This window comes from Trichoderma virens, assembly GCF_000170995.1.
Source record: "Trichoderma virens Gv29-8 chromosome Unknown TRIVIscaffold_78, whole genome shotgun sequence".
Classification (NCBI taxonomy): Eukaryota; Fungi; Ascomycota; class Sordariomycetes; order Hypocreales; family Hypocreaceae; genus Trichoderma; species Trichoderma virens.
The window spans coordinates 500373-526645 of NW_014013671.1; the positions used below are offsets into that span (position 1 = coordinate 500373).

Below are 26273 nucleotides of genomic sequence, written 5' to 3' on the forward strand. Positions count from 1 at the left end.
ACGCATATTATAAACGGAGGTGAAAAACAATTACGCCACGAAGGGTATAATTACCATATGGAGTAAGACCTCATGGACTCTAGTCTCGGTGGCTCTTTTGACTCAAGGCTCCAAATAGGTAACAATTGCCGACTTAATTTAAAGGGCATTTCCTAACCTATACAAACGAGTAGGCAGTTGGCGACGTGAGTTTTTTGCGTATAGAGGTACTAAACTAACCCTTGAAACTTGGCAACATTATATGGCAGAGCTTATACGTGTGAAATTATATCTAGCACTGTCTTATTGTTTATTGTTTCCTCTGCGGCGATGGAGTAGATTAGCCTTATTGACCCCTCACAACGGTGAGATCGCGCTTGCGATGAGCAAGTCAAGTACCCAACAGGTGACTAAAACCCCTCCAGGGCTGTTAATGGGTCGTGACTGAGCTGCATACTGACAAAAGCTAGTTACTAGGTACCTAACGGGTGCTGGACTAAGGTACTCGGTACTTAATGCCGCCCAAAGGAATTTGGTTGGACAATCAGGTAGCATTTCTCTTTCGAGGGCGGGGTAATAATAGATCGCCTTCCATCACGTCCCAGGGTGAGAGATCCAAAAACAGCGATATGAGCAAAACCAAATGCAAAAAAAAAAAAATTAAAGGCAGCAATACAGATAATCGGGTCCCCTGAGGGGTGATTATTATTTTGACGTACATTCAATGCTTAGTTTTACCAATTTTGGATCTTCTGAAAGATTTTCCATATTTAACGGACCATTCCAGATGCAAGTCCCATTTAAATATCTCGCCGTAGCTTCTCCTCTGACTCACCGGCAAGTGGCCACAATTACACCCTAGCTGCGCAACCAAGCCCAGCCAGTACATTTCGATGGAAGTTATAAATGTATTTGTTGATGACACTATTTAAGGATTGCCTTCTTCTCCCCTCCACCTTCTTTTCTTCTTCTGCTGACGGATAACGGTTTTGACCATCTACGCGCATACCACAGAGATTTCGCCTTCTTTCTATTTTCATCATATCTCGTCAATTATCGCGTCAAATTTTCAATTTCCTCCCAACCATGTCGGCGCCAAAGACGAATGAGCAGATTGAAGAAGTGGTGCGAAGAGAGCTGGAGGGTACAGAGTATGCTGTATCCTCCTTCACACCTCTCTCTGGGGGAACTGCAAATTTCATCTACCGTGCCAAGCTTCAACAACGCCTACCAGACGGTGTATCTGAGGTTGTACTGAAACATGGCGAAGCATATGTTGCCCAACACCCTGATTTCAAATTGAAAATGGTTCGATGTGTGAGTTCCCCTAATTTCTTCAACATCACCACAGAAAAAAAGACGAAGAAGGGAAGGAAAAAAATGCTGATGCACGCCTTGTTTGACGTTTTTTTGATAGAGTATTGAAGAGGAAGGCCTGCGATTCCTCTCGCAGTTTCCACATGTGATTTCATCCACATACGAAATTGGGACTCCGAAACTCTATCATTTCAACCCTGAAAGTAGTACTCAGATTCAGGAGTACGTATCTAATGCCGTCAACTTAAAAGACTACGCGCTCAGCCACTACCAACCCCCTACTTCCGAGGCAGTCAAGCCACAGTGCCTTAAGCTGGGACAGGGTTTAGGCCAATGGCTCCGAGGATTCCACAACTGGAGTGACGAGCCAGAGCGACATAACATGCGTGACCTGTTTGCCAAGAACACAGATATGCGGGACATCAAAAAGCTCATCAATTACGACCAATTGCTAGGAAGAGTGAACATGTTCCCAAATCTTCTACAAGAGTGTAAGGATGTTTTACAAGAGATTGTGAAGATGGCCACGGCCGAGCTGGCAGATGAGAGCAAACTGAGGGTTATCCATGGTGATTTCTGGACTGGCAAGTAAGTTAAATACGACATGATTTATAATTTATGCAACACCACGCTGTGGAGATGGGAGCTGACGTTTTCTTTTTACAATAATACCAGTGTGCTATTGCCAAACATTGCTTTTACCGAAGACCAGCCAGTTCCAGTTCGTATTATCGACTGGGAAATGGCGCAGGTCGGTGTACGAGCTGAAGACCTTGGCCAGCTGATTGCCGAACTATGGCAACTGAAGCTATACAAGGATATAGATGCTGCTCTTTGGATCATTCGCGGTTTTGTGCAAGGATACGGTAAGGTCGATACTGACTTTATCTTCCGCGTGTTGGTTCATGTCGGCGCTCACCTGATATGCATTGGATCCACCACACCTGGATGGGGAACACTAGAACAAGGTCAGAATCTTGCCAAGATAGGTAGAGATGTCCTGCTTAGTGCTTGGAAAAAAGATGCGAAGGCGTTTGAAGAGCATGACCTTCAATATCTATTCGAATGGGAGGCATAATTGAGAACAAGGACCAATTCCTGGAAGGTTATCGATATACGTAGGGCAAGGCTCTTACCTACCTACCTATGTTACGGGATAATGCAGTAACAGAATAAAATCACGCATTGCACATGCGGTCTGCGCTAAACAAGCTATTCAATAAGTGTAAATATAGTTATAGTGAATTTTACGTAAATGCCTAGATTACTCGGTACCTAGACAAGCGTCTTTTTTTTTTTTGGTGGGCAAGGTGTCGAATATAACATACTAATCATTCATTATCCCTCAGTACCTCTCTTCAGTCGCATCATCTGCACTGCAGGTCTGTACTTCTGTATTCCATCTATTTAAGGCAGCTACCATCAGAAAATCATAAGCATGTCAACTCCTTTGTTAGTATTGCCCCGTCCCGGGGTCACACCGCTTGACACGATGCAGTCGATATCTGCACCATCTGAAAGCGCCTTCATCGCAGCATTTGGTCATTTGATGCCTCAAGTATCGTTTCTGCAAACAAAATACGGCAGGGTCGCAGTTTATGAGCTGCTCCCCTCGTCTCCCCTACCCGCGGATGCCACGGGCGCGATATCCCGTGTACTTTTTGTGCATGGCATCCAGACATCCGCAATTGGCCTGCTGCCACTAGCAAGCGCTCTCTCTTCGCGTTTTCCATATGCCAAATGCGTACTTGTTGACTTGTGGGGTCACGGGCTCACAGACACTCCATTTGTAGCTCACGATGCGACTTTGTTCCACAGTCTACTGGAATCTGTAATGGTACACCTTGAATGGGAAAACGCTCACTTGGTTGGCTTCTCGTTTGGCGCGTCAGCAACTGCAAGTTTTGTGGCAGCAAAACCAGAACGCGTGGCTTCCATGACACTTGTTGCACCTGCAGGTTTCATCCGTCAAGGACAGTTTGAGGAATTACACAGAAGCTACTTGCGTGGTGGCGAAGGCACAGAAGAGTCGGCGAAAGAGTGGATTCTGCACCTCTTGGAAGGTGGAGACCTCGTAGTCCCGTCTGACTGGAAAGAAAGAGTTGATAGAGGTGAAGTGGTTGCTGAGGCGGTTAGAGACTGGCAAATGAAGAACCATGATGGCCACGTAGCGAGTGTAGTAGCCATATTCAGAGATGGTGGTGTTTTAGACAATGACGACGAGTTTTTAAAAGCAGCGAAAACGGGCGTCAGACATCTCTGTATACTGGGAGAGCTGGACGATATAGTCAGCGGACAAGATTTACTCCGCGTTGGGATGAACAACTATGTGGTCGTTCCACAGTCTGGACATGCTGTTGTGCGAGAAAAAGTCCTAGAAGTCGCTGATCTGATAGAAGATTTCTGGAAGAAGCTCAATTGAGAAATATATAGCAAAGTTCATAGACCAATGTTTGTCTAGAGTTGGCAATCAAGAAAGTCGAAAAATTGGCAAGCGTGATGTAGCACTCATCATGACCTTTGGAAATGCCCTTATCGTATTCTTGTAACCCACAGAATCCGCTGAATGAATTTAATTTTAAACGAACAGCATCCGCCATTCAAGTAGAAAGGATGTTTTCCAGCACGCTCTCAGGGTCTTGGCATTGGAGCCTCAATGATTGCTGCTGAGTGAAAGAAGAGATGACCTTGATTAACAGAAGTTCCTTCTTGCTTATAATAATTTCTACAGTAAATGTTGATAAATTGTGCGAATGAGAGAGATTTAGACAGTTGTGGGACATCTGCGAGTAGGAATAGCATCAAGGTGGTAGAATATCGAAAGAGATGCTTTGAGATAGCCGGGTGGAGAGGAGAAAAGATATTGAGTGATAAATAATCTTACAGTACATGGGAATCAGTCGCATCTTTTTTGCTCAGTCAAGAGTCTTCTTGACCGAGAGTTGAGAGAACTTCTCTCCACCCATAGTCCCTCCAGTACATCCATCTGAGATGCCATTACTCAGACACTGATGATTGTGCTCGGCCTTTCTCCAATTCTGCCTTCATTACTGCCAATGCCTTCTCTAATTCGGCGCCCAAATCGCAGTTCCAGATCTCTCTAATTGGGACATCAATAACAGCCTTTAGTTTCTCTAAATTGTCTCCCACATCTGGTCTTTGCAGGTCCAGCAGTTCTCCTTGTCGACGTCCATGGATCTGGACAAATTTGGCCCTCGGCATACGCACGCTCTCATATGCTTTAAATGCAGCGAGTAGGTCTGATGAAGAGTGACACTCGCCGAGGACATGAGAGAGAATATACGCATCTTCTAATGCTTGGCCAGCACCAGCTCCCTGATGAGGGGCACACGCATGTGCGCTGTCGCCCAGGAGAAGGAGACGGAGGCTTCGGGATGAGTACGTTGGGAGTTCGGGGGAGAGGTCGAATATGCCCCAGTGATCGGTGTTTTCCATTAGCTAAACCCCAAGTCAGTACGCAAACTTGCCCCTTGGTCGCTGATGTATTCATAAAGCATACCGAAAATATCTTCTGGCATTCCTCTCCAAAACCTTGGAAGTCGGCTGCCAAATCTTCTCGCTCCATTCGCTTGACCCATTCGCCTTCCCACACCCCGCTCTTAGTCGTGCTGAATGCAACGACGTTCATTACATCGCCGTTGGCGACGGGGAAAGTGAGCACATGCCCGCCTTTACCAAGAAACATGAAACGGTTCTGCGCTTTCTCTTCTCCTATGGCAGCAATAGCTTTGTCCATTGGTATCAGCCCTCGATATGCGTGCTTCCCCGTGAACATTGGTTGCGAGAGGGGGTTGCCTTTCCCCAGCACAAACTCCCTGCAAACGGAACGAATGCCATCGCATCCAATAACCGCGTCCGCTTCCGCGGTGCTACCGTCGGCAAATTTAAGTATGGTTTTCCCTCTGTTCTCATCCCGTGAAACGTCTGTCAACCTCTTGCCAAACTCTGCCATGCTGTTAGGCACAAGTTTGATGAGTTCGTCCACAAAATGCGCACGGTGAGCGGTACTATGGCGCTCAGTTGCCGAGAGCTTGGGAGATATGATGTGGGTCCCGGTAGGTAGGCCATGAAGCTCGTGTGCAAGTATAAAATCAAAGTATGTATCCTTCTTTGACTCCCAGCCCACGCTCGTCGAAATTCTGGCATAGGCCTCTCCAACACTAGGGTGTATAAGGCTCATAGCCCGAATAGAGTTGGCACCAAAAAAGACGCCAGCTACAATGTTTCAGCGACAGTCAACAATACACGTAGAAATACATGAAACAAGTCATCAACCCCTCTCGCGGCACAGAGCTGGCACTCACCCCCAATCTCGGAGAACTTAGAGGCAGCCTCATAGATTTTGATTCTGATATGATCATGTTGTTGCAAGCCAATAGCCAAGGCAAGCCCGCCAATCCCCCCGCCAACGATCGCTATTTCGATAGGCTCTAGATCCTGCACCGAGCCCATTTTCTCTTGCAATAGCGCTGAACAATACGAACGGGACCAGATGAGAGCAGATATCCTCTGTATGCTGTCAATGAGGTAAGCGTCAAAATTGTGAACCAAAGTCTTGTAGACAGGCAGCGGCGTTTCCAAAATGTAAGAAAACTACATGCAGCCGACTGTAACCCTTGGAACGAGGTCTCGTCTTATCTTCGGCTACAATCCTTCCGGGGAAGTACATGCTTTGTCCCGGTCACATTGGATTGCACGATACTAGCGTGCAGTGGTTCGTGAGGTGGGGTATGGGCCCGGATGTGATATCCCTTCACGGAATGCTCGAATTCTCTGTTAAATGTACCCCTGCATGGAGTCTCCAAACGCCTCGCCTGAAAACCCCTACCACAATGCGCTCGTGCCAGCAGTATTACTCTGCTCACCATGCACTGTGCCCAGTATTGGTGCCTAGACTGAGATTTCGATGCATTTGGTTGATCTTACGCTGAGCCGTTCGGCCGGTAACAGGCCCATGACCCATGTTGCATCTGCCCTTTTCGGATTTTTGATCCCAATCCAGCTTTCTAGACTTTCCATTGCTGATATATCATGTCAGGTTTAGTAAAAGGGGGTAGCCTCCGGTTAAGGTGTTGGAACTCTCTATTGGCAAAAGTGGTCAAAGCTTCCAATTTCGAAAAGTATTCCCTACTTCAGAATCATTTACACGGATCTGGCTACTCCCATTCATCAAAGCCCAAGTCGCCAAGACTTCTTTCAAACACGAAAAGGATCACTCGATGACCCCATCTACCCACTTAGCGAGTTAGAGAGTAAAAAAGAGTTGAGATGTTGTCACTCCCCGGTATTGGAAAGATTACTCCATGCAATACTCCGCGGATGATGGAGCAATGTTCTCCCAGGCGTCGTCACCGTAACATCCGTAGCTTAGGAAGATTGAATCGGCAGACCGATCCCTGTATGTACTCCTGGCATGGCTGACCATGCATTAGATTGCACAGTTGTCCATGGTCACTGGACTGGCTGTGTCCAGGAGTAGCTGACCGCCATTGCTGCGAGTCCTACTCTGAAGTGATGTTGTGGTTGTCCGTCCAATAGTGTGATCCCACATTCTAATGTTGATATATTCTGAGGTCGCTATAGAGAAGTAAAATTATTAAAATTAGAAGAGCAATGGCAAATTATCTGCGCTGGGTAAATGCGCCCAGCAATTCCTATGTGCACGTAGCCAAGCCGTTAACCGGCTGATTCCAAGAGTTAGCATCTTTAGTAAGTGTAGATGAATTCGGGATGGGCGTCTCCCAAATTATCACCCTCTTCCTCCAGGAGGTGATTTCGCTTCCCTAATCGCTTCTGCCGGTTTTCATACCAGAGCCCAGCCACGTAAATGCAGATTAGTCCAATAGCCATGCACATAAGTGAAAAGGTAGTCCTAAATCCAGTCCAGTAGAATGGGGCTGCTTTAGATTGGAAGGAAAACGACGCAACAAATCCGCCACCGTTGCCCAGACCAATTTCCATACCCATGGCAAAGGCCGTCTTGTATGACCCCGAAACATTGTTGAGAAGCAGTATCCAAGCCCCAGGCAAAGCAGCAAAGGAGCCAGAAGCAATAAGGTATAATGCCCCGTAACGTGCATTGACTGACACGTGCTCTTGGTTGAGAATGACAATATAGCCGATAACGGCAATGAAGCAGCCGGCCAGTGCAACTCCCGCGCGGTGCCTTAATTTGTCTGAGATGTATGCACACGCCAGGGTGGTGGCTGAGGCTGCAACAAAGATTGGAATTACGAGGGACTGGATCTTCTTTGGGGAGGATCCTGGCTTCAGAACCGAGACGATGGTTGGTGCGAACAGAGTGCATGAGTAAACACTTGAAATGACGCCGACGATGATGAAAGCACTAAACGCTTTATGTTAGCACAATTATGTTATGCAGCCCGCACCGTAGATATCCTACCTTAGATAAATTTTCCAGTCTGTGAGGCATCGGATGGCAGCTTTTCGGTCCAAGACGTCCATGCGGCCAATGATACCGTCGACACGAATACGTTCTTCCAAGACGGCTCTCTCGCTCGGCTTGAGCCACTTTGCTGTAGATGGCCAGTTATTCATAAACGGCCAGCAAAGTAACGTAAGGGCAATTGTGATCGACCCCTCAATGACAAAGATCCATCTCCAACCATGCCATCCATTTGATGACTGAATGCTAGCCACAGCATAGGCCAGCAGTCCGCCGACGGCATTGGAGAGTGCATTGCCAACGTGAAGCATGCTCACACGCCATTGCAGTTCGTATCTTGGATAGTATGCTGACAGCAAGAAGATGGAGCCAGGAATAAGTCCCGCTTCCAAGATGCCAATTATAAAACGTATAGCAACGAGACCTCCAAAGTTTTTGAGCAGGCCTTGGACAATTGTGAAGATCCCTACCCGATATGAGCATCTCGTTAATCGGATCGACTGTGTCCCTTACCGAGAATTATGCATTCACCACAGAGCACGGTGGACGGTGTGAATCTCTTGACCAACCAGTTGCTCGGAACCTGCACTGGCTTGTGAGTAAGGTATTAATAGGTGTTGGGTTGTTGGGCGCAAACTACCTCTGCAAGCATGAGGCCAATAAAAACGACAACTGGGAAAGGACAAGTTAGACAAAGCCTGCACGGATTCGGCGTTGCAAAAACTTACCAGTTGCAATGTTGAATTGGTTGGTCAGAGGATTCATCCCAAGGTCTTTCTCAAGACCCTGGATCCTCGCCGTACCAATGTTCACGCGGTCGATCAACGAGATGAACCATAATACGAAGAGCGGTGGCAGAAGATGCACGTCAAGTTTCCAGATAAGCTTACGATACTCGGCACTGGAGAGGGCCTCTGTTGCATCGGCAGTCGTCGTGTCAGAGGGTGACATCGAGACTAAGCCCAAAGGCTTCTCTGCTGCGACCTCTGCATCCAGTTCCATGATTGTGTTCCGTGTGTGAGTTTGCTGTGGATTGTTGGGAACAGTTCTGCCGCGTCTTGACAGGGTGTGTAGTTGTAGAAAATAAATCGAAGAAGAACGGAATGTGCGCTGCCTAAAGAAGACTCGACCTTCAAAACCAACCCCCTCGTACTCTGTACTATACCAGTAGCTTCTGCAACAGCCGCCGTTACAACAAGCCTATTTCGGCCAACCCCAGCCAGTGATTACACACTGTGCAGAGCCAGATTCATCCACATCCATGCGACCAGGTCGGCAAACTCATTGCTGATTCCTTCGTTTTCTCTCCACATCTACGCTCGTTGGTCCAGCTGCAGAATGCCCAGAATGCCTAGAATGCCCAAAATGTCACGCTTGCGTCGCGGATGTGGGTATTAGGCCGGGGCAAGGGGCCCATGTCGAATCACAGACGGATGGGATTTCCGGTGGACGCGGCCCGTGCGAAACCACGGCCGGGAGGAAATTGCCTGGCGCGTTGTGGGGGAATCCGTAGCGCTACAAAAGAAGTTTATGTTGCGAAGAGGTGAAGGCAGCGCCCTAGCTCAGAGCCGGCGGCATCACGGCGTGTCCTTAATGGCTCTCGGCCTCAACCCTAGCACCCGGACCCTGGAATCATCCCCCTACTGACAAAATCTTGGTCTGGCACCTGGCTTCCGCGAGTGGGGCGGCTTGACAAAATATCTACACACCATCTTATTTGCACCTCCCATCTACCGAAACTATGGGGTACAAAGTCGCAGTTCAACTAGTACAGTAGCATCACAAAGCCTCTGTAACCCTACTTGGTTGCAGAGGCATTTCAGTTAAAAATGGCCTGTATTCCAAAGTCGTACGAGCCGGTAAAATACATGATACAAACTCGTCCACACGATGATAACCACCCACAACATGAGACAGAATTTAGCGCAATGGGCTCCAGTGTGCGCATGCCTGGTCAAACTCCTTTACATGTACTCGGTTATCCGACCAGGAGAGCTATGGCATAACATAGTGCCAATTGTTCGAGATCAGGTCATGCAAAACAGGATTTTTTTGGCTTTACCGCAGGGGAGCAGGTCGAAAGGAGCATGCTGCAGACAGCAAGCATCCATGGCGATTTTGGTCCAGACACGCGTCGGCACTAGCAAGGAACGGACTTCAGCATTCTGCTGTTGCAACCAACACAAATACCGTAGAGTCGTATTGCATGGGAAAAATTTCTCTCTTCCATTCCACTATGAGTTAAGCTCAGAAACTATGCATCGTTTGAGTCCCACTAATTCTTCAGCTCGTGTAGCTGAACAGCGCGCTTTGTACAGTATGAGCATTGGGTTCCGTGTTTGTTGATTATTCTAACTGAAGCAGCTCCTCGTCTTGCAACCTTTCAACTGTGAATGCCCCCGGACTTGGGCTTACTCTTCTTCTCATTAATACCAGTTCATGAACGCGAAAGTCCTTTGGATATCTTTGCCAAAGAAATGGGGGAGGGGGGGAATCAGAAACCAAAATTTGCTGCAATAGTTGCTCGTTATTTCCGGGGTTTCAGCATTTCAGTGTTGGCCCAGTACAACGTTAGCAGCATGAAAGGATACGAAGCAAAAATGGGATGGAACTGTAACATTCCGGTTGCTACGCATAGACATGTTAACAGGGCATAAATTATACTGGCCTAGAGGAATTTCTCGGCGTGCTAAATCTTTACGAGTGGTACACAGGTAGACAATGACTTGTTGGGTCTCGTAATCTTGATTATTGATATTCAATTGTGAAATGATTGCACACGTAATCGTGATTTATCCTTAATTCCTAAATAGTTATTATACCCCAGCAGATGATCAATATTAGCTCATCAAATCTCTATTAGGTACAGTATACCTGTTAGGATATCCTGAGCTGAAGCCAGCTTTCGTAATGCTTCTGAATGAGTTACGCATTGGTTGCAGCTTTTCAGCCACCATGGCTGATAAGTAAGTGGTCGAGACCCGTCAGTTGTCAATGAATAACCATTCAAGCCACTTTGCGACAATTGACTAAACCATTCCCATGCGTAGCCCCTTTTCCGACGCCAGGGCGGTGGACAGGAGGAATACCGCACTCCCCTACCCCCAGGGTATGTTTCAGCCACCGGTCCGGATAACACCCGGCAACGGGTTCTGCGTACTGGATCCCTCGTTAGCATCGATGGCAGTCTGCAGGTGTACTACTGTACGGAGTACACATCGCAAGATGTTGCCTCGTGACATGCTCTTGTGGCAGAATCAATGCTTGCACAAACACGAATCAGCTGCGCTATATCGGAAATCCCAATGATTAGTCGATGGCGAACACCCGTGCTGTTGAACGGTGGTATTAATGCGCCATGTCATGTTGTTCTTTGGCAGCAGCGAGACTTAAGAATGAACTGGTCTGCATTAATCCAGAAGTCTACTATGTACGCATTGTAGATTTAAACGTCAATTTTATGGCTTACTGTATGTTTTGAGTTAGATTACATCCGATCTCCGCCACTAACAAGGCTGTAGTAGCATCTTGGGTCATTGCTAGGGCGGCCCCTTGGGGCTGGGACGTCCACGGATTCGGACGAAGCTTGGTCCACCTCATCTAGTGAAGCTAGGATCAAGGATCAGCTTAGCGGGAGAGCAATGTCTCGCTGTCCAACGCCATCGATTCCTTATAGATAGTGGGCTCTGTCAGATTAATTGCTGCGAGTGCGATTCAATCGCCCAATCCTTGCCTAACAGCGAAACAGAATGATAGGCTGTGGCAATACCTGAGATCGGTATCGACGACCTTTCATCACAGTCTCAGTCTTTATCGTTTCATTGTCCTCGCGTCCAGCCGATATTATGACAACAACTGCAAGCGCCGTGCCCAACGGCCCAGACACGAAAAATGGCTACACCTTTATATACGTGAATATACCTCTCCTTGTCATTGCGACGCTTATTGTTGGATTTCGTGTATGGTGGCGGTGCATCAAAATCGGCGGCGGCGCGCTGAACAAGGCCGATATATGCGTTGTCATCTGCCTGGTAATATTGCGCCTTTTTGATATGTCTTTGCATGTCACTAACTCATCAATAGATATTTAACATTATTCAAGTAGCCTGTATCACAGTCGGTAAGAACCATTCGATATTGCATCAATTGTGTCCTATTGTTAATCAAAACTTTCAGCAATTTTGAACTGGGGCTTTGGACATCACGCCCCTTATCTCACCGCGGAACAACGCTACCACTCGTTGCTATACTTTTTCATCTTCCAGTGCTTTGTCAAGAACACTGTCGGCATAACGAAACTATCGTTTTTGTTCCTTTACCTCGACATTTTTCCGCAGAAAAAATTCCGAATTATCTGTTGGGCACTTATCATTCAGATAGCTCTCGGTCTGGTTGCCCTCAGTTTCACAACAATCTTTCAGTGCACTCCGGTTAAGTATTCTTGGGATAAAACTATACCTGGCCATTGGTCAGTCATCTTGCTCCTTTTTTTGGTGTTAACCTATGTCTAATATTGATCCAGTATCAACATCAAAGCGTTTTGGTATGGTCAATCTGGATGGAACACCCTCATGGATGTTGTGGTTCTCATCTTGCCAATTCCTGTGATTCTAAAATTACAGATGAATCGTCGCGCAAAGCTTAGCATTTTGGCTGTCTTTGTTCTAGGAGCGTTGTAAATATTCCAAATATCTCTTGTCTTGCCCTTCTAACGTCTCTCAGTGTCTGCATCACTAGTATCGAACGTCTTATTAGTCTCAACTTCAATGCCACTTTCATCTTGGACTTCACTTGGGCGACTGGAACATCTGTCATCTGGACTCAAGTAGAATCTACGGTCGGCGTGATTTGTGCCTGCGCACCATCGCTGAGAATGCCGCTGGCCCGGTTTATTCCCTTCTTATTCGGCTCCTCGAACCAGGGCCGATCATACGAGCTGAGTGATGGTGTCCACGGTGGAGGTGCACGGTCAAGCAACTGGAACAGCCAATCCAACCGCTCGAAGAAGCGTAGTGAGTTCGATGATGGTATGGATGATTTGGAGACAAACTACAAGAGCGAAGGCAGTGAAGAGAGGATAATGGGTATTAAGAAAACTGTTAGTATCGACATGACATTTCAGGAAAGGGCGCGCGATGCAGGTGCAGATGGCAACAAGATGTATACTGCGTGAGAGTTATTAATTTTGATGTCGTGGTTTGGGAAAGCCGAATGCTACGACATCTTTTCCTTTACCTTATCTAGTAGAGAGCAATCCAATGACTATGGTAAATCCATTAGAAAATGCAACATTGTGGTCTTGCCTTTCAGGGGAAGAACTTGTGTTTGCGTAGCTAATGCAGTTGACCGGTTTACCCCTCGAAAACGGCCAGCATGGTCAACAATATACATTTATAAGTGAATGGAAGTAGTGCTATAATTATCCATTCGTATCGAAATGATGCAATTACGGGAAGTTTTTTTTTTTCTTTTAATTAGTTTAAATTATTTATTGCTATACTTAACCTACTTCACGGGACACCTCGATTTTCTGGCTTTACATATCTTTGTATTATCTCAAAGTTTAGTAATGACGTTACAACTCTTCCGCCCAGCCTACAGGTCTAGAAACTGGCCACCAGCTGCCCTAGACAGTACATAAGTGGCCATCTGCCTCTTCCGCCCAATGCTGGGAACAAACGCAGGTAGGACAATAGCAAAGATCTGTAGGGTCATATTTCTTCTTAGCCGCCTCAAGGGTAGGCAAAACAGCTCCGAACTGGTTAGTGAGGTAGTCAGGATCAAGGAAATTGCCTTCGTTCAGATATGAACCTGTATCGGGTGCAAAAGCCAGTTGAGCCTTGCCCTTATGGTATGCCACATCTTTCTGAGCTGCCTTAATATCTGCATATGGTGTTAAGCCATTCCAGCTGCGTGATACAATGTTTATCAGCAGCGCTCGGCGGAACGCGGGATTGACACCTGAGAGTGAGAAGTCCTTCGCTGCAGCACCGCTACCTGTTATGTCAAGGAGAGCCGATGTATTCTGTCCCGGTTGACTGGCAATTGCTTTGACCATTTGCGTACCGCCGTTGCATTGGTTAGATGTTTCTCCTCATACAAGCGCGACGACATGAGGATGCCTCTGCCAACCTCCGCGTCATGATGCATCAGTTCGTTTAAGTAATCATGCTTGGCATGGTAACTGGGGAAAGTCAGGTAATCAACTCTGGCCTCAATTCCCCGCGACTTGGACACTGTCAGTCTCTCCTTGGTTGGTATCATCGTGTTCTGCACCTGTTCGAGTGTTTGGTTGAAAACGCCCGCTGCCTGCTGAAGCATAAGAGAGGGTGGTCCCAGGGACGACTTTCCATCCCATGCCGCCCACCCCCCCCCCCCCCCCCCCCGTAACTTTGCACACCTCCAGCTAAAAGAGCCGGAATTTGCTGATACCAGGCAGTGACATAATCAAGAAAAGCCTATATCATCGGTACACTCCTGTGGGATGATCTGCAAGACCAGTGCACTCATAGGGGTCTCTGGATATGTGCGAACTGTTGCGCTAGTGACGATACCGTATGTTCTGGGACATCCACCACGAAGAGCCTGGAAGAGGTCTGGGCTAGAGCACGGACTAGCTAATACCTTTGAGTCATCCGCTAACACAACGTTAAATTCGAGAACCTGATCAGACCCAAAGCCATATCCATGCATTGCTGCTCCATGTCCACCGCCTTGTAGATATCTACCGATAATTCCAATCGTGGGACAAGTACCGCCCACAACAACACCATTATCGTGAGCTGCTGGATATACATCTGACCATGTGAAGCCGCCGCCAATACGCGCTGCGCTACCGCCCCAGTAGGAAGCAGCCCCGCCTGGCTGAACATCAGCGCATGATTCCGTGGGAACATAAGTCTTGTTCAATTCTAAATGTTTGATAGGATCATCTCGCAGATAACGAGTCCATATCAGGAGGTCGCATTAATGCTGTATGCGCCAGTATCCCCGATGGAGCATACCGAAGAGTTTCGTCCCGGTACATGGCAAGACCACTCATGTGGTAAATCATAACCAGCTGGAAATTTTGCATGAAATGCTGAGCTGTTGGAATTCGCCTGAATGACGGCACATGCCTCGGCATCTTGATGAGGCCTAGGGTAGCACAGTGCTTCGACTGGAACGGTTCTGATAAAATTCTTAGACAACGTATTGTTCAACGACGCCCACGCCTGGTCAGAAGGCCAGCAATGGTGACCGTACAGCTATACAGATCCAAATATATTAGAGAAAGACTCGTTTTAAATCCATGGACTACCAAATACACGTTTTGCAGGGCCATATCACCTACACATTTGCAGGCAGCACCCACATTTTGGACCAACCCCGCTAGAGCCGTACATAGTTAGAACAGCGGTATATCTGGCACTCGCCACCATATTAATGTGCTGGGGAAGCCTGTATACTCCTTTGGACAATTGCCCTGGCTATGAATACTTGAAAATGGCATCGTTGTTCCCCGTACAAGGGAAGATCCTTTATACTTTATACATTATGAGCATTTGTGGCATGTCACTTTACTCATACGCGCAAGGGCCCTCTGCATGCTTACTAATGGGCCTGTCACCTCACAATTAGCATCGACCAGAAAAAGAAGCCAAAAGAAAATGAAGGTGAATCAATTGCTTGTGATGTTTTATGCACTGCCCTGTAAACTTTTGGATCCCATTGTTATATTACATAGCACACAATGATAATGGCATTCGCCATCCTCACGCTCCGCTATATTTGACAATATGGATGGGATGCCTGATGTTTGGATTAAATGAAAAGCACGTAAAAATTCCAATCTACTATGACTAGTACCTAATTACAGCTACGTGACACTCATTCTGTCCCTCAACAAACTATTAAATTATCGCTATGGATCTTACAGCCTGTGTTTATTTCACAACCTTTACTTTTTGTGGCCTTATTTGTATGCAATTTTTGGAATTTCGTTTCTCCAAGCTTACGCTTAGCTATGCAAACTTTTTGGGTTTTGCAGCGTGCGTACTATTCCCATTTGAGTAGCTTCAGTCAGATCCGAGTTATATGAGAGGCTTGATGTTGTCAAAGTAAGCTATTACGCTAACATGTCAGCTATAATGGAGAAGCCGGTAACGCCGGAAGGACCACTATCATTAAATGGTATGCTATTTCATATTGTACTGAATCAACGTTAACAGGCAGACTTGAACCAGAGTAATTTTGCTTGCCCAAAGAAGGGCAGTAGCAGAATAGCGTTGCGTAGCAAGAAACATAATTTGGCTGCCTCGGGGCGACCCCCCGATTTGAAATAGCGTTGCCTGGATAACCTTTGACATATTAGTTTAGTGGATGCAACCCAAGGTTGCTTATGTTGTTGGTTCAGCATCACATTTTACAAAAGTCCGCAAGGGCCTATGGATTACAAACTTCCTAACTGGGAAGCTAGACAGGTAGCCTGACAAGGTTATGTCACCACAATCAGCCAAGAATAAATGCGGAATATGCCTGTAAAACCAACGTGTTTGCTGGTGGCTATAGAGGGCTAGCAGAAACACCTGCATTTCATATACGTATGGGTTGTATAATTCTCTAATACGCTTGGTAACCTAATGATCCATATCGAGAGTTTAAATTGATACTCAGGACGAGGAGCTCAATAAAGCTGTAATCGCTGGTTTAATCAAAGGCTATGCCCCAGGCTTTGGTTCAAAACTCAGAATCCGTCTTTAATTCAATTCAATCGGTAAAAGCCGATCAAATTCAACCTTGGAGATCCAGGACATACTACCAGCAGAAGCACAAAATGTATGACGGCGAAAGATATATATTGCCTTCATATTACCTGTTCGACTTTAACAGCAATAATGGCTTGTTAATCGGCATGGTTACATTTCACATTTCTCGGCTACTCCATTTCTATATAGAGGGCCATTACGGATGGTCATCTATGACAACTTTCTTTCTTTTTTTTCTTTTTTTTTAATTCACAAGATTTTCTATGCACTTTATCATATTTGAGAAGTGCAGTGGGAGTAGAAGATGTTACCGACAATAACTTGACAATTTGTGATTTTTTTTCTTGGTAAGGTTGAGGTCCCCTGTCTCATTCTGGTTAAGGAATATACCGCTCAATACTTCTCTGTGGCAGTTTCGTAGTGATTGATATATTGCATGAGCACTCGTTCTGATATATGCCGCCCTATTTCTTTTGCATAGTCAGTTAATTGTTGCACAACTCTTCCTCGCTCTCCGTTGATAGTATCCGCTCAGTACAACCATTATCGACTTTGTACCGTGCTTTAGTACCAATTCCCTAGAAATGATTTTGATTGTGCCGCTGTGTACGTTCCATTTTCTGGAAGCAGGGCTAGATCCTTCTTGTGTATCTTCAATCATTACATTTCATGAGTCCTTTACAAAACAGTTATCGTGGCGCACCATGCAAACAAGAATGATTGGAAAACTTATTTTAACTTGGGTACTTATTCATGTTTCTTTTTACTTTTCACCTTTTTTTTTTCTTTTTCTTTTTCTTTTTTTTTTGGAACCACGCGGGGAAAATTAGGGCTTCTGTTAGCTGATCCCTGACAGAGCCTTGTAGGAGTTATGCATGCATACTAAAGTACTTTTACTCCATGATCAGTAGTCAGGTACGGATAAGTCGGCTAGTTATGGGAGACATATCCATAATTGTTGACCTGTCACGTCTCAATGAAGAAAATGTGGTTGATATCGTCAGCAATGCCAGCAACCTCCACTCGTTGGGTGAAGTGTCCAATAGCACCTACCTCCCAAATGGATCAAGAAGTGACCTCAAAAAATCATGAACCAAGACTAGCCTCCACTACAGTACTGTACCATGCTAATTTTGATTGACGTATATTACTAACTCCCATGCTGTTACGTGAGCATTTACTATTCACACAGAATGCGACTCCGTAGATCAGTAATAGAGGTCTCTCAAGGCTGATTAACCATGCGCCTACTCCACATAGACCCAGGGATTACTTAATTACAGATTCTCCCAGTAAATTTAATCGCTTAGGCAAGAGTTTGATCAAACTCTTGGCTGCATTTCTCTCAATTGAGGAGAGTTCCCTTCCCTTTTGCTCTCGAGCCCCCTCATTTTCAGGTTCCAAGCAATCACCGAGCCATTTTGCTCTTTCACCAAGAGCCATACGCATATTACTTCCATCATTTGGGATGGCTTCGGGATTTAAAGATGCTTTTATCAATGCTTTCATCACGCCATTACATGACTCATGGGAACTATCAGCACTTATTTCGCTACTGGCCGGTATCGCTTCTCATCATCTAATCTTTCGGCCATTTGAGATTGATGGCTATGCTTGGCATCTCTTTTTCAGCTTTCTTAGCTCGATTTTTATCTTAATTATTGCATATATACAACTTGCTGGCTATGGTATTATGCTGGCTTTATGTCGTGCTTTGCTTATTGCAAACGCATACAATGCTGGAGTCGCGACTAGCATCCTTATATATAGAGCATTTTCCATCCACTAAACCGCTTTTCAAGACCATTTTTGGCTAAAATTTCCCTATTTTATGCTATGAATAATGTTGCAAAGAATGTTAAAGCCTTTGAAGATATTCATAGTCTTCACAAAGAATACGGAGATATAGTTCGAGTTGGTAGGCCTCTGTGTATCGTGTCTACTTTCTAGTTAAATGCTAAGTGCCCTGCGCCGGAAATAAGGCCCGCGTGAATTATCCATCAACCGTCCATCTGCTATCGGAGTTATTTACGAATCCCCTACACGAACAACAAGATCACCATGGTACGCACAAGTGTCGAACGATGTGACCAAAATTTCCTTGAACTCTACCCGTGTGCTCAACCTGCATAAACTTCGGAAGAAGGCTTGGGAAAGAGGTCTTGGATTTCGCGGTATGAAGTCAAGTGTTTTGGTTTTCTTCTAAGAAAAACTTGTATCATGCTAATCGAATAAGCTTTGGCTATTTATGCACCACGAATAAAGGCCAAAGTAGATCTTCTGTTATCCAAAATCGCGGACCGCTGTGGACAACCAATTGACATCACAGAATACGCTATGTTTTTTGGCTTCGATGTGATGGGCGATATCGGTGAGTGAAGCCAAGGACAGCAGCTATACAGAAATACTTATGGCTGTATATTTCACTATATCTGGACTAAGAGTATACCGCCAGGATTTTCCAAAGATTTCCACATGTTAGAGCAGGAGAGTGAGCATCCCGCTATCAAAGGTGTCCACGAGAGCATGTTGGCCATTGGTGTTCTAGGTACAGTGCCATGGCTATTATCAATGATATCTAAAGTGCCTGGAGCAGCAGCAAGCTTTTCTCGATTTACCACATGGTGTCATCAGGAACTTCAGAAAAAGCGTGAAGTAAGACTTCCTGCATTTTTCAGAATTTCAGTGAATCTAATGATACTAATTGGGCAAGCAAGATTATGGCCAATGAGGCCGCGATGCTAAAGGATCAAGATCAAGATCCACGAGATATAATATCCTGGCTGCTGAAAGCACTGAATGAAGGAGATCCTTCAGCTCCACCCGGTGAAATTGCAATTCAGGAGGATGCTCGTCTACTGATTATTGCTGGAAGATAAGCGAATATATCTCCTTACTCCTATAATATATTCAACCTAACCAAACATTTAACAGCAATACCACTAGCGTCGCTCTTTCAAATGCGTAAGTATCACCTCGTACAACTATATTCCCATATTATTTCTTTGTCATGCACTTTATAGTTGATGTAGCAGTATATTAACATGAGAAGAATCTTAGACTCTATTATCTCGCTAGCAACCCAAATAGCTATCGGCGTCTTCAAGCAGTGATTCATCAAGAATTCCCCAAAGGCATAAATGATTGGACATATGAGAAAAATATTCCATATCTGAACTATGTAATTCAGGAGACGTTACGACTAATGCCTTCCGTCCCAGGCGGCTTACCACGTCTCACGCCTCCGCAAGGCCTCATGATTGATGACCAATTCATCCCCGGGGGCACAATTGTTTCAGTCCCAACATATACAGTACAACGAGATGAACGATTTTGGTCAGATGCAGATGCTTTCAAGCCCGAGAGATGGGAGAGCCTATCAACAGAAACGTCTGCGTGGATTCCATTTACACGAGGCCAATGGGTATGCCCCGGTAGAAATCTTGCTATGATGGAGCTTCGCATGGCTCTTAGTCGCATTGCACTTCAGTATACTATCTCATTTGCTCATACAGATGCTGGGAAGAACTTTGACGCTGGAGTTAAGGATACTTTTACTTTGACACTTCCATCGTTGCATCTTTTATTTACGCCTTTATAAATGAGACACTCTGTTACATTGGTTTCAATTGTAATTCATATGGTACTATGGAGGTAAAAAATATTTGAGATTATTTTACCACATACCATGTATTGTATTAACTTCTGTTAGTAAAGTATATGCCGCCCTGTAGACCACAATGTTACGTGCCTAATAATTGGAGTCTTTCCAATAATAATGATATAGAAGTGTTCTTATTTGAATATTGGGTGATAGATACAGAGATTGTCGTTGTATTATCCTGTGATACTTACTCTTAGTAAACATTCACGTCAAGTGTCCACTGTCCTCAAATGCAATAGGTATATATTCATTTCTGGATGTTGTCATATTAATTTCAGTGCAGTTACAGAGTATGATGTAGACTATAGACCACGGATGTGTTAATACATCAGCTGGTGTAGCCCCAGTCCCCTATCATTCACATAATTTGAGGTGGATGTCACCGATGGGATGCCAGTTGATATAAAACTACCAATACTACACTGGATATCTCTTTTTCCTCTGAGGGCATAGTATCACAATCGTAGTCAGCATATCTTATCTCAATGAGCGTAGACAGCAAACACCTAGACTTTCATACATTCCAATCAAAAGCATTGTGTGTCTATTTACCTGTTTCAGTAAAACACATTACGTGAGTTTGACGACTTCGAAGGCTTTTTGGCGGCCTCAATAGGGATCTAAATCACGATTTCGCGGTGATTGTTACCTAATGCCATCCATGGGAACTCGGTTTATCATGACTATTTTGCATTGGCATTCTCAACACTGTTTCTTTGCAGTGTGATTACATGATGGGAGTCGGAAGACGTAGACAATCTGCTGCTTTATATTCCTCGACTTCATCCATAGTGAATCTGCATATCCATCCCTAAATCAATCTTTTTAAATGGTTATTGCCTCATTGTACTGGCGTATATCAAGGTTCACATTTCACAATATAGCAGATGGCACAACTTTAATGCGTACAGCTATAGTATAAAAGTTTCAGGATTTTGTTGTCAAGCCCCGTTTCCGGAGTACAATCAACACAGGTTGTAAAGGCTGATGGCTGGTGCTCCACTGCTGAACAAGATGGATAATAGAATAGGCACCCAGCACTAAATATTGATAGTTCAAACTTATACAATTAAGTAAATATTTTGTCTTCAAATGCGCACTAGTGAAGGTAAAAGCGCCATAGACGTAATACTGTAGCTTACAAGATTAGTACCAATCCAATTCAAAAGTTTATTATTACTGCTCCTCTATCAATGGACATTGTTTCGGCAAGGCGAAATCTCTTACCTGTAAAACCGAAATCATTTCAGAACTGTACCGGAGAATAGCGATTGCAACTGACCTAATCATGTCTCAGTACGATCGCATTGGAGCATTTTATAATGTTGTCGAAAACCTTCCTTATCGTGCTGTTGAAAAGCACAACGTATACATGGCGATCAAACCATTGCTAACGCCAGGTATATCTGTTCTCGAATTTGCTTGCGGAACGGGATTTTATGCATCACACATTCTCTCTTGGGGTGCTGAGTATATTACTGGCATGGACATCTCATCTACAATGCTGGAAGGTGCGGCAGTTCGTTTATCATCCCAAGTTGCTCGTGGAAAAGCCCGTTTTGTAGAGGGGGACGGTACAATTCCAGCATCGTTTGCTCCCGATAATAGCTACGGCCACTTCGATCTTGCTTTTGGGGCCTGGTTTCTTAACTACGCCCTTAATAAAGAGAAATTAGTAGCGATGTTTGAGAACATCTCTCTCAATCTCAAGTCAGGTGGGGTTTTCGTGGGGATCGTTCCACACCCAACGGATGACCTAGCAAAACGAGCAGAGATTTACAAAGAAGCCGCTCTGAATAGATATTTTCCACGTAATGAATATTCAGACGAGCTGGATTCGGGTGACGGCTGGAAACTAAGGGTTTTTCTAAGCGACGATGGAGTGGACTTTATGACTTGGCATCTGAAAAGGAGTGTCTATGAAGAGGCTGCAAGGTTGGGTGGCATGAATGGGAAGCTGGAATGGAGGCAAGAAATGCTGGGTGGAGAAGATGAAAGAAATAAGTTTGGTTTAACAGCTGATGAATGGCGAGTGAGAGTTGCAAACCCTCATGCAGGTATTTTGCTTGTTTATAAAGATTAAATGTTAATGACGAAAGTGTAAAGCGGGATCACCCTGGGATATTCAACCTCAAGGGTTACAGACGTCACCAACTGAAAGAAAACATATCTCTTAATATCGCAGTTTTGTTAAACAAGTTGTTGTATAAATGGGACAAGAATAACTAACGTAAGGATGAACTCCCAACCTATACTTACTTAACGGATTTATATAAGGAAGTCTGTCTTGATCTTTTCAATTCCTCAAAAGACGGACTCTGGATTTTGTTAAAGGAATTAGTATCAGTTTTAATAATAACATATAGCCAAAAGAGGTGGGAATGAATGCAAAGATGATCAATAATCATACCGAGTAGAATGTATATAGTTCCTGGAGCACAGATGAAAGCATATTGCCGTTGGAAATGAATTCGAGGATTGTGTATGAATGTGCTATTAACATAAACCAGCTCACCTCTCCTATACCTCAAAAGTATATGCGGTCTTTTCTTAAGTAACTCCATCCTCTCACTAAGGACCTAGCTGAATGGCAATGCTCGATGGAGACACTATCCTAATCCAGGAATGTAATAATTTTGACAAGAAGTCCGAATTCGCACATGTAAACCAGGAACCGCAAAAGGCCAGTGAAGATCATTCAGAATGCTGAGCTAGCCTTCAATTATAGCATCGACCCCCGCATTAACGATAGAAATTATAGAGTATCTTTCCACGGGTAAGCTTGGCCCCACCAACTGATTGTTTTGGCGCAACCAGATATTATGAAACGCCAAAACCTTCAACGTGCAATTAAATATGCGTTTATATTACCGTTGCTCCTAAGCTATACGCTGTAGTACTATTAAAATATTTTATCCCCAGGAAAACTAATTACTAACGTAGATTCCGTAAAGAATTTATATTACCCCAGTGGCTAACTTCCTAAATGAGAACACAGTATAGTACGGCAATACCCCTGAAAGAACGATTATAAAGCGTCCCACATTCTTACAATTTAACGCGCGGCATGTTGTAAGTGCAGCTCCTGCTCGGTGAACGATGTGGGCTCAGCTATTATGCATAACAAAAACTCGGAGAGGATGTGGATTGTGGAGCGATGCATTGAATATGTGATTTCTAATACTAGGAGGGCGGTGTGCTCTATTTCCATGACAAACTAGAGTATAGTCGTTCGTAAGGGATCCGTAACTCAATATAAAATCTTTGATCTAGAACTGTGTTTACGGTCGTTACTTATCTGAACATTGTTCCAAACTTCATTAAAATCTTTAAGCCTCTCATGTCTAGATTGTTTACTGCCCTCCTCCTCCTTAGGCAATGTTTTGCTTATGATACTCTCCTCGGGTTTAACTCACGCCCTTTAGTGGAGACTCGACCACTTGAAGAAATTTATGATGCTGCTCTTAAAGAGGGTGGAACTGTTACTGTATGGCATGGTGGCGACGAAAAAAACCAACAGGAATCATTGAAAAGCGCCTTCGAGAGCCGCTTTCCCGGAATGACTTTAAATATTACTGTGGATCTTTCTAAATATCTCGACGGAAAAATTGACCAGCAGCTATATAATAACAACGTTTTTGTTGATAGCATTATTCTTCAAACGCTACAGGACTTCCCAAGATGGCAACAGGAAGGCGCCTTGCTTAACTACGCCCCCGTTGGATTGGATAAAGTTTACCCGGCATTCAAGGATTCTATATCGGCATCATGGTATGGGTATAGCATCTTCTTTTGGAGCATCTCTTGGAACACTCGCAAGCTACCAGACGTCAAGAGTATATCGTCTTATGGTGATCTCTTGAAACCGGAGTTCAAAAACCAACTCGTTCTAACTTATCCTAATGACGACGATGCTGTTCTATTTGCTTTTCATCAAATGTGAGTTGGTTTGAGAAGAGAGAGATGGAGAAAGAGAACTTAGCTAATGGGGTTTGAGCAGAATGCAAGAGCTCGGAACTAAGTGGTTTGATGGCCTTTTGAAGCAAAATCCTCGATGGGTTCGTGGCACTGCTACCCCCCTTACTATTCTGAGCGCAGCCAATTACTCTCAATCGGCCACATTTACAAGCTTTGGCGGCTTTAACCCAGGCAACAATGTCAAAATCAACTTCCCAAATGACGCAAACTTTGTCAGTTGGCCTCAAACTGCCGCGATCCTGAAGAACGCGCCACATCCTGAAAGCGCAAAGCTGTTCCACAACTATCTGCTCAGCTCTGAATACCAACGCACCGTTAGTTTGAGTGTTCGACAAGACATTAAGTCTTCTAACTCATTATATCCCGACATAATGCACATACCACGTACAAACCCGACAGCATTTGCTAGGTTTATGAATGATCGTATAACCGTGGAACGATTGAGGTTTTTCTTCGAGAATCGACTCGGTTCAGCGCAAGGGTTAAGCCCGTTGGTCGATGATATTTAGGATACACACAAATAAATATATACATGTAACCTGATTATTTCTAAGGAGACCTCTGGTTTCCAAAAACATAAATAAATAAATAAATAAAGAATAAAAAAAAGATCAAGTTCGGTCAACACAAAAGAACTAAATTGGAGTAGTAAAGCCGATTGTTATAACCTGACTAGAAGTACATACCCTCTGGGTAAAGTACGGAAGTAACGATTAATTAGGATTAAGGATTCCAAGATTACTCCGGTATATATAATACAGGGAAGTAAGCCTTAACAGTAAGGTTATAGGCTTACCCAGTATAAAGAAATATTACGTTATAAGCCACCTAGAACAACTAAATATATAAGTTTACTTTATTATAATTATTTAAATAGTTTAAATAGCTAATCGTTAATAAAGTATTAAAACTAAATATAAATTATACTTTTTATTTTATTTTTATATATTTATAATTATAACTGCTTAAAAGCTACCTTTTATCCTTTCTGCTAATATAAACCTATAATTTAGGCTTATTACCTTAAGAACCTTTACCTTATATTAAAAATAGAGATTAAGATATTATATATTAATAACTTTTATTTAAAAGAATATTTATTATTTTTTAAGTAATAAACTACTATACCTAAATTTTTATTTAGTAACGCTAATATACTAACTACTAACTTTAGTGTATTTAGATTTAATAAAAAAGGGAATATTATTATAGAAGATACTTTAAATTAGGATAATATAATTAAAAAATAAATTATAACGTTCTTTTAAAATATATTCTAATTTAATAAAACCTTTATTAATAAAGTTAATAAAAATAAAAAGTAATTAATTAAAAAGAATATTAGAATTCTTATTAAATATTAACTACTGCTTATATATAATAGAAATATTAAAGAACTTAAGGGATATTTAATTTAACTTAAAGTTTACTTTAAAGACTTTAAGAATACTTTTAATATTTTTTAAAAAAAGGTCTGTTTTACTGCCTTCTGCTTTAAAGGTTAAGCTTTATAATAGTTTAAGCCTATTTTAAATAATTATTTAAAAGCTAAAGCTAAAGCAGTTAATAAAAGAATTTAGAAAATCTTTAGTAATTATAAAAAATATATAAAAGAATTTAAAAAAGCCTTTAAAGATATTAAAGAAATTTATATAACTGAAAATTACTTTATTAATATATATTAAAAAGGAAAATACTTAGATTATATTATAAGTTTTAGAGATATTTTTATTAAAGTTAAATAAAGAGAATTAGCTTTTATTAAACAGTTTTATAATAAACTTAAGCTTAAACTTAAAAAAGAAATATATAACTTTAATTAGTTTAAGTATAACCTTATATTATTTATAGATAAATATATTAAAGCTAATAACTTACTTTATAAATTAAAAATAGATATTTTTAAAAAAGTATATAAAAAAAATAAATATTAAGTAAACTAAAGTAAAAAACAGTAAGATTATATTATTAAAAATAATAATAATAAATTAAAAAAAATAGACTTTAACGTTATATAAAAGAAAAAAGATTTTAAATATTATAATTATAGTAAACTAGGCTATATAGTTAAAAACTACTAGGCTTTAAAAAAAAATAAAAAAAAAAAAAAAATTCTTAAACTTAAGAAAGAAGTTTATTTTATAAAAAAAGGAAGTTAAGT

At 43.2% G+C, this 26273-nt stretch overlaps 9 protein-coding genes across 9 annotated transcripts; 6 read left to right on the forward strand and 3 right to left on the reverse strand.

Moving 5' to 3' along the window:
* Window positions 1–957: 957 nt before the first annotated feature.
* On the forward strand, window positions 958–2501 carry TRIVIDRAFT_83490 (uncharacterized protein; the record flags this gene model as incomplete). Its single annotated transcript, XM_014099509.1, has 3 exons — window positions 958–1296; window positions 1397–1884; window positions 1972–2501. The coding sequence occupies 3 exons, from the start codon at window positions 1066–1068 to the stop codon at window positions 2372–2374; spliced, it is 1122 nt and encodes a 373-aa protein (XP_013954984.1).
* A 287-nt stretch (window positions 2502–2788) lies between these two features.
* TRIVIDRAFT_69484 (uncharacterized protein) lies at window positions 2789–3718 on the forward strand (the record flags this gene model as incomplete). Its single annotated transcript, XM_014099510.1, has 1 exon — window positions 2789–3718. One exon carries the CDS (start codon window positions 2789–2791, stop codon window positions 3716–3718), a length of 930 nt encoding a protein of 309 aa, XP_013954985.1.
* A 575-nt stretch (window positions 3719–4293) lies between these two features.
* TRIVIDRAFT_223757 (uncharacterized protein) lies at window positions 4294–5769 on the reverse strand (the record flags this gene model as incomplete). Its single annotated transcript, XM_014099511.1, has 3 exons — window positions 4294–4755; window positions 4817–5532; window positions 5622–5769. The coding sequence occupies 3 exons, from the start codon at window positions 5767–5769 to the stop codon at window positions 4294–4296; spliced, it is 1326 nt and encodes a 441-aa protein (XP_013954986.1).
* Window positions 5770–7023: 1254 nt separating this feature from the next.
* TRIVIDRAFT_59078 (uncharacterized protein) lies at window positions 7024–8674 on the reverse strand (the record flags this gene model as incomplete). The annotated part of the gene is made up of 5 exons (XM_014099512.1): window positions 7024–7663; window positions 7721–8189; window positions 8237–8306; window positions 8364–8395; window positions 8452–8674. 5 exons carry the CDS (start codon window positions 8672–8674, stop codon window positions 7024–7026), a joined length of 1434 nt encoding a protein of 477 aa, XP_013954987.1.
* Window positions 8675–10678: 2004 nt separating this feature from the next.
* TRIVIDRAFT_69487 (uncharacterized protein) lies at window positions 10679–12896 on the forward strand (the record flags this gene model as incomplete). The annotated part of the gene is made up of 8 exons (XM_014099519.1): window positions 10679–10689; window positions 10774–10832; window positions 11167–11193; window positions 11525–11754; window positions 11807–11843; window positions 11900–12191; window positions 12246–12398; window positions 12446–12896. 8 exons carry the CDS (start codon window positions 10679–10681, stop codon window positions 12894–12896), a joined length of 1260 nt encoding a protein of 419 aa, XP_013954994.1.
* A 453-nt stretch (window positions 12897–13349) lies between these two features.
* On the reverse strand, window positions 13350–15079 carry TRIVIDRAFT_202680 (uncharacterized protein; the record flags this gene model as incomplete). The annotated part of the gene is made up of 4 exons (XM_014099513.1): window positions 13350–13720; window positions 14197–14623; window positions 14728–14893; window positions 15057–15079. 4 exons carry the CDS (start codon window positions 15077–15079, stop codon window positions 13350–13352), a joined length of 987 nt encoding a protein of 328 aa, XP_013954988.1.
* Window positions 15080–18306: 3227 nt separating this feature from the next.
* TRIVIDRAFT_59079 (uncharacterized protein) lies at window positions 18307–20071 on the forward strand (the record flags this gene model as incomplete). The annotated part of the gene is made up of 8 exons (XM_014099514.1): window positions 18307–18352; window positions 18393–18419; window positions 18453–18644; window positions 18707–18841; window positions 18926–19125; window positions 19188–19323; window positions 19405–19438; window positions 19531–20071. 8 exons carry the CDS (start codon window positions 18307–18309, stop codon window positions 20069–20071), a joined length of 1311 nt encoding a protein of 436 aa, XP_013954989.1.
* Window positions 20072–21422: 1351 nt separating this feature from the next.
* Window positions 21423–22217, forward strand: TRIVIDRAFT_49718 (uncharacterized protein; the record flags this gene model as incomplete). Its single annotated transcript, XM_014099515.1, has 1 exon — window positions 21423–22217. One exon carries the CDS (start codon window positions 21423–21425, stop codon window positions 22215–22217), a length of 795 nt encoding a protein of 264 aa, XP_013954990.1.
* A 1257-nt stretch (window positions 22218–23474) lies between these two features.
* TRIVIDRAFT_49647 (uncharacterized protein) lies at window positions 23475–24621 on the forward strand (the record flags this gene model as incomplete). Its single annotated transcript, XM_014099516.1, has 2 exons — window positions 23475–24073; window positions 24135–24621. The coding sequence occupies 2 exons, from the start codon at window positions 23475–23477 to the stop codon at window positions 24619–24621; spliced, it is 1086 nt and encodes a 361-aa protein (XP_013954991.1).
* Between the last annotated feature and the right edge of the window lie 1652 nt (window positions 24622–26273).